At 39.3% G+C, this 12,812-nt stretch overlaps 1 protein-coding gene and 1 long non-coding RNA gene across 3 annotated transcripts in view; one reads left to right on the forward strand and one right to left on the reverse strand.

The window, feature by feature from the left end:
* Positions 1–259: 259 nt before the first annotated feature.
* six2a (SIX homeobox 2a) lies at positions 260–3,597 on the reverse strand. 2 transcript variants are annotated; one of them, XM_021576375.2, is made up of 2 exons: positions 2,535–3,597; positions 260–1,116 (listed from the first exon to the last, which is right to left on the reverse strand). In XM_021576375.2, exons 1-2 carry the CDS (start codon positions 3,092–3,094, stop codon positions 813–815), a joined length of 864 nt encoding a protein of 287 aa, XP_021432050.1. In that variant the 5' UTR covers positions 3,095–3,597; the 3' UTR covers positions 260–812. The 2 variants fall into 2 exon arrangements, with proteins under 2 accessions (XP_021432050.1, XP_021432049.1); XM_021576374.2 differs by having other exon boundaries at positions 2,529–3,596.
* A 592-nt stretch (positions 3,598–4,189) lies between these two features.
* The window catches only part of LOC110499307, a 44,475-nt gene continuing 35,852 nt past the window's right edge, over positions 4,190–12,812 (forward strand). The window contains exons 1-3 of the long non-coding RNA XR_002469936.2: positions 4,190–4,484; positions 6,891–6,989; positions 7,439–7,510. This is a non-coding gene — a long non-coding RNA (uncharacterized LOC110499307). The remainder of the gene's footprint in view (positions 4,485–6,890; positions 6,990–7,438; positions 7,511–12,812) is intronic.

The raw sequence follows: 12,812 nt of genomic DNA on the forward strand, positions 1-12,812 counted from the left end.
CTTTCCAAAATAATGAATCAACGAAAATCATGCTCATCCTATGCTACTTTACGCACTGGTTGACATTATGGTCAACAATATAGTTTAAAATGTGAGTGTGGTTCTAAAGCATTTTGCAAAAAAATCACAAGTGGCGTTTTCCATCGTATGAAATATATCTTAATGGTCAACTATGATGTGTAAAAACAAACTCCACACAAAAAAAATGAATTGCCATTTTTCAAATAAAAAGCTGAAATAATATAAATCAAACAAGTTCTCATTTTAAATGAATGCATTTCTTTTTTTTATTGTAAAGGGTATATGAAACTATAGTGAGATCGATTTGTTTATGTTTTATTATTCATCGCAGAGTTAACATGCAGTCGCTTTCCAAATGAAAATACAAATAATAAGATATTATAATCTTTAATCGTTCACATACGGCTCTCATGATAGTAAAACACTTAAGCGATGATACCCCAAAACAAAACCAAACTGAATATGGCTCTCTTGGAAAACCTATGTGTAAACAAAAGGTCATGGGGTACCTGACTTTGAGTTTACGCATCTGTTGATATCTATCCCCTAAAATAATAACGATAATAGTAACAAGAATTAAGACATTTTATTGTTATTGTTTTCAACAATATAACATGTTATTACATTCCGGTAAAATACCTTTCAGCTAAACGCCTACCATCTCACCTCTCACCGTGTGAGCCACATTTTCCTGACTGTCCTTTCGCCTTTGCACCTCGCCTCAGGTGCCTGAAGCTTTTCTCAAACATCCACGTAACTCAGAAAGTCCCCTTCCAACCAGGGTCTCGTGTTTAAGAGCCGAGGTCGACCAGGTTAGACGACATAGGGTTCAGTATAGTATCGTGCAATGAGTGATGATGGTGCACAGAGTCATGGCTGGACACTGGCATGGCGCTAGGCCCGGGTGGAGGCGCTAGGCCGTGCATCTGCAGCCCCGAGTTTGAAGCGATGAGCATAGCCGGAGTCGACGAGGTGTTATCCGGAGTCCCTGAAGGCGTTTTGTCGTCGTCTGAGCTCCCCAAAAGTGTTTTATTTCCATTCATGGAAGAAGTCAATGGGTTGTGGCTGTTGGTGTTGGAGTTTTCGTTGTTTTCCCTGTGGAAAGGAAATATGATCATATGGTAAGTAATAATGAACCCTATATTAGCCCACAAACATGCATTCGCTTGCAAACAACACATAGTCTTATCATAATTATACCGAGCTATGTTTGGATGAACAATTTAGTACAGATTTTAATATACAACTTTTAGGAACTGGTAAATGAGCGGTGTGGGATATTTCGTCACCGTCATTGGTCTCTCCAGTATTTTTAATAGGAAGTTCTCATATAGCTTCTATGCAAGTTAAACAACAATGTGTGAAATTCATGAGACAACATGTGAAACTAGTAACAATGTAACATTTTCGTGCATCATCTAGTTTCATTGTGCAGATCTTGTTTGCCCGCATAATAAAAACGGGAGAATCTAAGTTCAGGAAATACATACAGGGTTATTTATACCTATGCATTTGAGTGTGCATGCAACTTATTTTTGAATTCACACAGACGCAAACGACACACCCCTAAACAGAAATGCAATGTGTGTAAGATTTATATTAGTACCTTTACTGTTGCTATATAATTTAAATAATGCAATTATTATTAGAAATGTGCAGTTGATTTAGCCGTTTCTAAACACATTTTTATCAATCACCCCCCTACCCTTAATGAGGACGAATAGACGAATTTGTCACTACTGTATTTCACCAAGTCAATGTTAGAAAAAAATATATGTTAAGCCATTTGATCTATATCTAAACTGGTGTAGGCTATTAGTTTGGGCCTATGGGTATGAAGGCATAATGGCAAACCTTAACTGTGTACACACAAGCTGGCAGGCGCAAATGACAGGCCTAATTATTGCTAAACGTGTATTAGGCATACATTTACAGTCTGAATCGCAATGACTCATGGTTTTAAAGTGGAAAGACATGATCTACGCAGTGGTTTCAGTTTGAATTAGTCGCCAGCGGGAGAAAGCAGACACCCTCCGAGTGAACACCTGACTAAATACATATTAAAGCTCTTCTGTACAGTATAATTTCGAAACTTGAAATGTAGGCATACAAACAGCTCATTAAGCAATAGCAAAATAACTACCACCCTCAAGCAGAATAAACACGTCTTGACATTCAAGGAACTTTTTTGAAACTAAATATATTATCTACATTTACATACATTCAGATGTGATCATGAAGCCAGAGTTAATATTTGGCATCCGTTGATTATGGATAGTTTAAATGGCAAAATAAAAGCATGATATTAGTTTGCTTTTGCTTATCAAAGTTAGAATGGTTATCAATGGTAGCTTATAATAAATTATACTATAGTTTACCGTACCCTGATTTGAAATGAGAGGTTAGCATGTGTAAATCAATATTTCCTAACAGATAATCCAAGTTAAAGTCAGCGTCCAGACTTTTACGCACACGAGCAATAAGACAAGGAGTAAACATTCACTTACTCGTACCTTTCCTTCGCTTCTGCCGCGCGGTCTCTTTGCCGTCTGTTTTTGAACCAGTTACTGACTTGCGTGGTTGTTAACCCGGTGCCTTCAGCGAGCTCCCTCTTCTCTCGCGGGGAAGGGTAGGGGTTATGTGTGTACCATTCTCTGAGTACGCTCCGGCTTTTCTCTTTGAAACAGTAACTTGTCTCCTCGCCGTCCCAGATAGACCGAGGCAGGGGGAACTTTCTGCGGACGCGGTACTTTCCCACAGCCCCGAGAGGGCGGCCTCGAAGCTTCTCCGCCTCGACGTAGTGCGCTTTGAGCCAAAGCTGCTGCAGCTTCGGGTGATTGTGAGGGGAAAATTGGTGGCTCTCAAGGATCTTATAAAGCTCTCTGAAATTTCCTCTGTGGAATGCGACCACAGCTTTAGCTTTGAGAACACTTTCATTTTTGTGGAGGTGCTCACACGCGGGTAAAGACCACAAAAAGCGCCCGAGCCGTTCAATGTTTCCACCCTGTTGGAGGACCTCGCAGACGCAAGCAACTTGCTCTTGCGTAAAGCCAAAAGTTGGAAGCATAGACATGGTTGCAAGTTAATAAACAGGTATGTTTTTCTCTACTTACACGTCCCCTTTTATGGCTAAGACATTAAAGCAAGTAACCGACACTGTAAGTCCACAAATGACCATGAAAGTCTCCAAAAGTAGGCTGTATCAAAAATGACGAGGATAAAATCCAATCGAAAAGAAAAAATGAAAGTCCCGTTTATGAATAGCAGTACAAAATGCACAGCATTCCCCTCAAGGTACACCGAGAGAGAGTGTTTACTCCTTCCACAGTCGTTCTCCACCTTTTCTATGTCGTTTCAACATTACCTACTCCTGAAGACCAGGCTCGCTCGCTTGTTTTAATAATATTATTCTAAACTGGCAAGAAAAGCGATTATGTGAACTGTGATTGGTTGGTTATCTGACCCGGGGATGGTGAGGATAAGACAATAGTTTTAGTCAAATTATTTGCCATGGTTACGCTGTCATTCAATGTAACCCGATATGGTTTGAGGTGGCTCCCTGGCCTCACTGACTGATTGTTCCCTTCTATTCAAGCCCTCCAACCAATAGAAATATTGCCCAGATTTTTTCCTGTAAATGGGATTTTTTTCTCTCTCATGTTTGACAGACACTCGAGGCAGCCAAAGAGCGCAAGGCTGTGTAGCAGTGATCCCTCTTTCTGGGGAGGATGGCGCCAGAGCGTGCGACAGATCATGCTACCCAATGTTCATGTCCATAACGAGGAACCACATGTGTATGCACAGTTTCCACAATAACTGCTTATTCATTATATGTCATCTAACGCTTATTACATTGTAATAAGGAATTGTATGTAGGCCTAATTCACCTGGAACATCATGGTATATAAATTATATTTAAACTATAGGCTAGGCGTGAATAACATTGCTGGGGGACAATACCTATAGTTTCACCACATATTTTGCATTATTTGCCATGTTTTGACACAGTAACAAAAATCTATAGATACAGTATATCTCCAAGTATGAATAACTTGGGCCACTTGGGCCACTGTTGACACGTGGGAGACAGTTGAATTAAATATATTTCTGTTACAATAAAATCATAGAAAAGTGGCCAGTTTTGAAGACAGTTCCCTCACCTTAAAATCCTAGTTTAACTCCTCATGTGCGCATTGATAACCTCTGGTGTAATTAACCATGCATTGTAGAGTATTTAATGCACATGCGGATATGACAAATTAACAAGGCAGGCAGGCAGGCATCCCGTGGGCACACATCCCCGGGAACTGTACAATGTGGAATACTGTAACATTAGAGCAAACGCACAAGGTGCCTGAATAACAAAACAAAGGTTGAGAGAGGTGTATTCTGCTGAGAGCGCGGAGAGCTCGCGCTCTCTACGGCTTTCTGAGGGGAACGAGAGCTCCTACTTGATGCTGCCGGTAAGACAAATTAACCTCTTGTTTGGAGATGACAGGATATAAGACATATATTAGATGTTAATAATTAAATATGCCCATGATGTCTTTTTAAACTACCAATAATAATAATTGTTCTGAGTGAGAGTGCCATAGCTACCTGTTGTGAAGATGTAATTTTGTATTGACCGGTGGAGTGAAGAATTGACAAGTTGATAGATTTATATTGCATCACAGAGGGACCTCTTCATTAAGTACATTTACACTCACTAGTATCATATCACACGAGGCCAGGTCTCTTTCCATCCACAGATCTTAAACGCATCTCTGGTATCTGCTTTCTGTAAAATATAACGCAAAAACCTGTTTCAGCTTTCATCCGAAAAGCTTTTTGATCTAACTTAATAACACCTCAGACCACAAGAAAGCTTAGCAAAATTACATTTTGTGTGAAATTATAGAATCGCTGACGCTTTTAGTATAAATGGAAAGGGTGGTAATATGGCAAGAGATGAAAACGTGTTCTGCTCTGTGTTGTTATGCCTTCAATGAAAATGGACCTCGGTTGCCTTCCCTCTTTCAGGCGAGCTCGAGCTGCTCCAACCTGTGGGTCAGTGATCACAGGGTAGCCTGGCGCGGCGCGGGTGCAGCCTGGCGGGGCTCCTACACAGGTTTCGAACAAAAGTGTAGCCAACTCGTCTAGTCAACAAATTAGATGCGTGGGCCTATATTTTTGGGTAGAGAAAAATTGTCAACGACGAATGTTTCCTCGCATCAATTACTTGTTGATGTTAAGATTGATTGCAATTAGGCAAATAGGCCTACTTTGAATTTAGGTAGGCTAATCACGCATCCAAAATTATTTGGATATATTTGTTCAAAAATCTATAATATTTATGGTAGCCTTTGTCTCTATTTCTCTTTAATATTGTAGCCTAGTTTAGTTTTACTCTTAATTCAGACCTATGTGCTCTAAATAAGACCCAGGAAACCGAGCCACTTAATTGCAAGAAAATCAGTCTTTAGTGAAAGGACAGTGGTCTGTCTCGTATGCACCTGTAGGTTAAAATGCATGCATAATGTATAGCCTATAGTCATGCATGAAATCATGCATTTTAACATGCCGATCGAAGGAAGAGGTGTTAAATTAAACAAATGAAAAACGCACACTGACTATTTTCCATTTGATCATTAAGATGAATTATCTTGTAAGAAGACCCTTATTCGTTTTCATGTTGTGTTTTCACTCGCAAAAGGAACGTGTTTAATAAATTGACTTGGGTTTCGCCTGAAGCCAGTTTGCAGAGTGGTATTTCGGCATTAGCTTGACTGATGCTAATCATCAGGGGACAAGGCTGCTGAGATGGGTATTAATAAAAACAACGCTTCGATTTAATCGTGTAAACGAGTAGCCTATATGAAAAATGCCTAATTTAACCATATTAGACTGAGCATTAATGAGTTATATATTCCCCGTCTTCGTCCACTTAAAAATAAATTCTCACAAAGGGAATGTGATAATAATAATAATAATAGGCTAATAGGCTATATGCGTGTAATAATTAAACAATTATTATCATAAATCCAAGGCTACAAGATGAAAGGGAAAATGTGTAATAAATATTTAATAACTATGTTTAAAAAATAACCATTGCATATAACTTCCAATTGCCTATATCAAATGTATAAGTTCAATCAATGACACGAAATAGTGCTTCAAGACGGATCTAAAGGAGGGGTTAAGAAAACCCTTTTCATGGAGCAAAAGTGAGAACCCAAACGTTGTTTGACAGACCAGCCACTTCGAGCGCTTTTAAATTCGCGTATCTTCTCTAACAATCTAGAAGAAACAGCTAAATGTCTCCGAATTGAACCATAACATGCATAAAGCTCCCAAATCGTTTATGATAACTTTTGCGATGACCGTGACAATGGTCGTCTGTCCCCCCCTTTTTAGCACCATGTCTGATAATGACTGCTTGTGGGTAGACTATTTGACTATTGAGAAACGTTATTTTATGATCGTGTCTAATAGGTCATAGACTGTATAGGCATATAAAAGACCTAGGCCAATTGCACTAGCCACCATATAAAATAATATTTCGTGAAATCCATTTGAAATTCTGATCTGACATATAGGCATTATACATTAGCCCATGTGAAAATAGTTTGAGTTATTAGGCCTAGCTATATACTACTAACACGAAAATCACATCAATCAATACGTCATTCTGTTTGCGAGGGTCTTTGGGGATCATGAACTGAAAATTCTAAGAGCCAACTAGGCGTAGGCTACACATGACTACAGTACAACTACAGAATAGGCCTTTAGCCTATTGTTCCACCTCCTTGTCAACAACAATGCAATGTCCTATACAGGCCTAGTGCTCCTTGCAGCTAAAGATGCGCCTATTAATTTATTCCTTGCAGGCGGAAAGTGCGCGCTGCAGGGCGACGGCGCAGTCACATGCGCCCATCAAAGCCTCTGCTGCAAGCGGGAGGAACCTGGCAGTGACAGGCCGAATCAAGGTACCCGTCTCGCCTTGACAGTGTTTGTAAACCTCTTGTTTCCATGGATCATTTTGATCAGAGCTTCGCTGGGCCCGCGTGGCTCGTCAGAGCGGTGATTAATACAATGCTGATGAATGGGGATCGCGTTTCTTCTAATAGCCGCCCCCTATTTTCACAACCTCCCACCGCTAACCCGAGAGCTCTCTGCCACGACCTCCACTAATTGGACTGATTATTGCAAGATGTTTTGGGGGAGCGCAGGGTGGCTGCGGGACGTGGCTTTTCCGTGGCCTACCCCGAGACAGGCCCGACGTGGGTTGATGAGTTACATTCTTTCAGACATGTCATGTTGGGCAGACAGAGAGAACGAATTAAACCCAGGCGTTTGGTGTCTCTGCTGTTTAAGGATCTATGAATGAGGGCCTATGCAATAATTAAATGTTTATATCTACCTTGTTACCCAATAGGCCTACACAGGAAGGAGTACTGGAAGGACTGAGGAGATCTTGTCTTAATGTACAGACAGACCAGGAGGCAAGGTTGGTCAAATATGGTTCACGCAGTAGATGATAGGCTATCAATAACACAGACCTAGCTGATTTTTAGAGCTGTTTTGAAATAAGACCTACGCTACTCACGAATATGCCAGGTTATTCTATATTCTCATTAAGAAACACATATCGAACAATTTATTATGAGTATAGCCTATCCATATAGGCTATGTAGCGTAAGATTTAGGCTACTCTGATTTACAGAATTACGCATGGACATTCTCTTGGGCATTGTGTACAAATCTCAGATCACAGATTAGATTTGCGCCCAACGCAGGTGTGAGCGATCACTCTAGCAACAAGTGGCTTTCTTCAACCTTTCCACGGGGGCTGGAGTGTGGGCCCTGGGCCGCTACTGAGACTAATTATTTCAATCAATCATTTGATTTGATTCCTGTTTATTTTCAGTGCTCGCTTAGTTACTTCACCCGTACACTGAATCTATTATGCATTTTCCCTTCACATCCATAGCACGAACTATAATTTGAAGTGGAGTGCTACTCCAGCACCCCTGATACTTCACGCTTGGTAACCTTTATTGTCCCCGGAGACCCAGGCTGCGCGTGACATCTCATGGGCTGCCTCTTGTCAAGGCGCTAGGTGAAAGCGCAAGTAGCTGTGTGGATACAGCTACCTTATGTAAAGCGTGTGCAGTTTTGGAGACCAATTTAGGCCCATTAACTCTGGTCTTATACACGGACAAAATATAGCCTATTCCAGAGCCTCTCAAAGTGTGATATTATTATTTGTATTATAGGCCAGCGTCTGCGTAAATTGCATTAAAAAAAACTTTTAACAACAAACACCGTCTGAACCGCGGGCGTCACTGTTTTGCCAGGAAGAAGACCTTTGAAGAGAGGAGAGCACCTGCGGTCTGTATTTTTCCCTGTTGATAGGCATATCTTCTCCAAAACAGCCAAAAGGGTTTTAAGTTGTTTAATGAGAAAACAAACTATTGTCCACATAGATTCTCACAAGGGTTAGGGTAGTCTTTATAGTTTATACTCACAGTAAGTGCAAAGTAGAGTGAAACATGTAAACATTTTTATCAAACATTTTAGGTTAGGCTTAAATTAACTTGCCACTACGCTATAGAAACAACGGGTCAACTATCGGTGATTTACACAAACATATTTGATAATAGAGATAATGAAGGAAAAAATGAAAAATAATATATTATTATTATTATTTAGATGGTTGGTTATACAAAGTGACGAATTAATTATAGCAGTAGTCACTAGCATTAGTACAACTCAGTAGCCTATTCAAATTGTGTTGTTTTGCAGGTAGGTCTATTGCTAATCAGAAAATGTAATTCTGATGACACTGCAGAAGGCACCACTGAGGCAACATGGCCCATAGAGCGAAACATCAAACCTCCTGAAACCATGTCCCACCCAGCACTGTATAACATTTCTCAGGGACCAATGCACGCGTCCAAAGGCAGATTGGGCGAACTACATGGACAAAACACATACTTAATTGGCACTTTATTGAAATCGTTGCTTGTGATTTGATTGTCAGCTTGTTTTGTCTATTGACCTCTCTCACCCTTCATGGCATCCTTGTTCTTTAAGATGTGTGACTAATGATATACACACTATAGATGATGAATCTGGACACAAATGTTAAATTCCCGGAAATATTGGTGAATAAACACGATTTTCTATTTCTTTCAAGAAAACCAAGCAAACACTTTTTTAGAATTACTGAAAAGGTCTGCTTCAGACTTCTCCCATTTATTCAAATGGTATTTCAGCATTATCGGCCAACCTTTCTTACTAAGCTGTACATTTATTTTCTCAGCGTTTCGCCATAGACTCAATGACTATTTTAAACATTTTAGTATTATTTTTGGATGATAATTTAATTATTTAACCCTTATCCAAAACATGATCCATTCAGATTCTCCAAACAAGGAACAGGCAAGTTGGAGATACATCCTATAGCTCATTTCAGTGCTTATTAGAATTTCACATTCAGATTCAAATTCAGAACAAGAAAATCAAAAATGTATCTATTTCCCTCCTGAGTTGATGTTATTGTTCAATGAGCATTAGACTAGATTAATACACTGGGTGATAGGGAAGGGTTTATTTACAGTGCCCTCATTACCTCTGCTTCCCCATATGGGCATCGGATAGGCTGGATAGGTGTACTGCACTCATCTGCTGTGTGGGACAGAGAAAGGGCTTTTACCTGGCCACCTAACAAGGAGTGTAGGGTCAGCTAAGATGGCTTCTACCGCAGAGGATGTTGTTACAATCTGATACCTCTCATCAACCAGCTTGTGCTCTTTTCTCAATCCCTCCTCTCACATATACTATGACTACAATGGCCTGTTACAGTCTGGGAGGGTATCTCTTTACGTATACTGTAATGCAGTTCGCTCTCTGGTCATAGAAACCTGCAACATCGCTTAATGTTTTCCCCTTATGCAAGGTTCCTTTTATAGCACATGGACTTTATATGTCAGGAAAGATTTTATTAACATTGATCCACAGTAATTAGTTATGTGCTAATGCTGAGTTTGTATCCATTCCTGTCCTCTGGATTTTACTGCGATTTGTGGTTTCACTTGAAACTAGGAGTTCATGGGGTGTCACAAGCCACATGGCCAGTTAATACTTCCACGATACAGTCAGCTGTAGTAATGTATGATACTGCTGCACCATATAAGTACAGAACAGGACATACTGTAGGCCTACATGTTTATGTCATATACAGACCATTGACCAATTGATCTTGACTCATTGCTAGCTATTATCATGTCATGCTTTACTGTACTTTGAAGGACTGTTTTATGTGTTTGTGTGCAGCATTAAAACATGTTCACCTCCTTCCAGTACAGTAAGTTCATGAGTTCAAGCAGTGTTTCTCCTAGGTTTTTTTCCAGCAGCGATGGGGGCTTCCCCGACCAAAATATTTAAAGGCCCTCCTCTTGGCCCCGGAGACAAAATGTTGCTGTTTTGAAGCTAGTTTCCTGCAGTTCTACACATTCTGTCAAGGCTTATGCAGTGTTCTTATGCTATCTGAGTGACTCAAACATAACAAAATCAATGGAGGCCCCATGCCATGCTATTCTTGGAATTTTAGATTCGCTCTGACTGTCTAGTTCTTATTTTGGTAATTGTTAGTTCTAAAATATGATCTTATTAACAAATATATAGCTCCATTATATTTTCTACATACTATATTTCTGGTTTTAGTCTTTTAAGTTTACACTGAAAATGTTTACCATCCTGAATGATTAATATTTATTTGAGTGGCAGCAATGATTTTCTGAACATAGGGGGAACACTGAGTTCAAGACAACGGCAGTTCTTGCCTAGTTTTCTCTATGTATAGCAGAATAGCGTACATTAGAATCAGTACATTAGAACTTCTATAGTGTCTTACACCAATCCAAACTATGGCTGATCCATCCTTCTGAACACGTGTCTTCAGCATCAGAAAGAAAACTCTATAATTGTATTATTTTCATAATAATGAGTTCCTTCTCAAGATCTCAGATTGTCAATCAAGCATGTCAGTATTTAAAGTGGAGTGCCTTTAATTGTGTTATATAAAAACATGTATATTTGATTTGTAAATAAACGTATGCATACTTGTTTTTATATGGAGGAGTGGAATTTCATGATTGTTTTTTAATTCGGCCAGTCTGGCAAATTAAACGCCTGCAAAATTCAGGAAGCTAACAATTACAATCAATTTGAGTGTGCAACCACAGTATACACCAGGAAATGGCCCATATGTGTCATCACAGATACAGTAGTTTTCCTTTCTACTGCTGCTTTTGCTAATGTTAACATGGAAATTAATAATTTTCCTGTTGACCAAAACATTAGATATTTTTTAACACAACTCATTGAGATGAATTCCAAGAACGGATCCTTCTTTGTAACAAACTATTCAATTCATCAAAATGGACTTAAACTTTTCCCATAAAAGTTCAGATGTTCTGAGTCAACTATGTGAGATTTGTTGACCTTGTTTCTTCCAAAGTAATAACATATGGCCCTGTAACTGACCTCAGGTATTTCACTTGTTTCTCACTTCTGCAAGTCAGTATCACGTTCAATCATCATTGAGCTGGCATAATGTGTCAGATTGTGAGCTTAATGGTCAGTCGGCCTTTCAATGTGGATAAAACTCAACACACTTGTGTGTGGTTCTGGGGTGAAATACCATGACAAGTTTTATTATGATATTTTAAGAATGTTACTCATTTTACATTTGATAATATTGACATTATATTATTATTCATTCAAAATCTGATTGTCAATAAGCAGTATGAAAGAAAATTACATTTACATTAGTTGAAGGTCAATAAATGATACTGTACTGAAAATGAATTCTTAAATGGTTCTTTCTCAGCTCTTAATGTTCCTTGGAGAACTCTTGCCCAACAAATAACCGTTGAGTGAAGTGTGGGGTTCTTGATGTGGCATCTACGGTTCTTCAGAAATGTATGGTTCTTGAAATGTATGGAAGCCTGGAGATGTGTCCCTTTCATAGGACACTGCAAATTGGCCAGTATTAAATAGTGTTGAGTTTTCAGTGTAACATTTCTACTGTTGATTCAAGAGTTAAAATAACACCGTAAAGAGTTCAATTAACACTCAGTGGTGTAAAATAATCCCAGGGTTGGTGTTAATAACCAGAGTTGAACCAAAACTACAGTCATCATTATCATATTTCCCAGCATGCTCTATTGCCGGTATATTTTTTAAAATGGTTTGTTTCAATATCAATGTTTTTGCATGTACATTGATTGATTAATTAATCGTATGCATCTCAAATATAAATAACAAGCACTTTTCTGAAATATTCCAATCTGTTACTTGGCTTATTGCACCTGATCCTGAAATGGTTGTTCCAGTTGAGATGTTTAAGGTCTCATATCTTAGTCTTTCCAAGCCTGGCAGTCATTCTTGATGCAGGTTGCGAGTGAATAAAAATTATAAATAATATGACTTGCAGGCCTGATGTGGCCTGTAAACTATGAGTTTCAGGCCACTATATTAGGGTAAAACTAGACCCTCAAAAGAAGGCCTTATAAAATATGCTGAGTCTACAAAACATTAGGAACACCTGCTCTTTCCATGACAGACTGACCAGGTGAATCCAGGTGAAAGCTATGCTCCCTTATCGATGTCAATGATTTGAGTGTGTCAAGAACTGCAACGCTGCTGTGTTTTTCACGCTCAACAGTATCCTGTGTGTATCAAGAATGGTCCAACACTCAAAGGACATCCAGCCAACTTGACACAACTGTGGAAAGCATTGG

Source organism: Oncorhynchus mykiss, chromosome 20 (assembly GCF_013265735.2).
Source record: "Oncorhynchus mykiss isolate Arlee chromosome 20, USDA_OmykA_1.1, whole genome shotgun sequence".
Classification (NCBI taxonomy): domain Eukaryota; kingdom Metazoa; phylum Chordata; class Actinopteri; order Salmoniformes; family Salmonidae; genus Oncorhynchus; species Oncorhynchus mykiss.

Coding starts and splice junctions, on each gene's coding strand:
- six2a (XM_021576374.2), bottom strand. CDS start 3,094: ATGTCTATGCTTCCAACTTTTGGCTTTACGCAAGAGCAAGTTGCTTGC. Junction 1,117..2,528: donor GAAGCGAAGGAAAGGTACGA/GTAAGTGAATGT, acceptor TCCTTTCCACAG/GGAAAACAACGAAAACTCCA.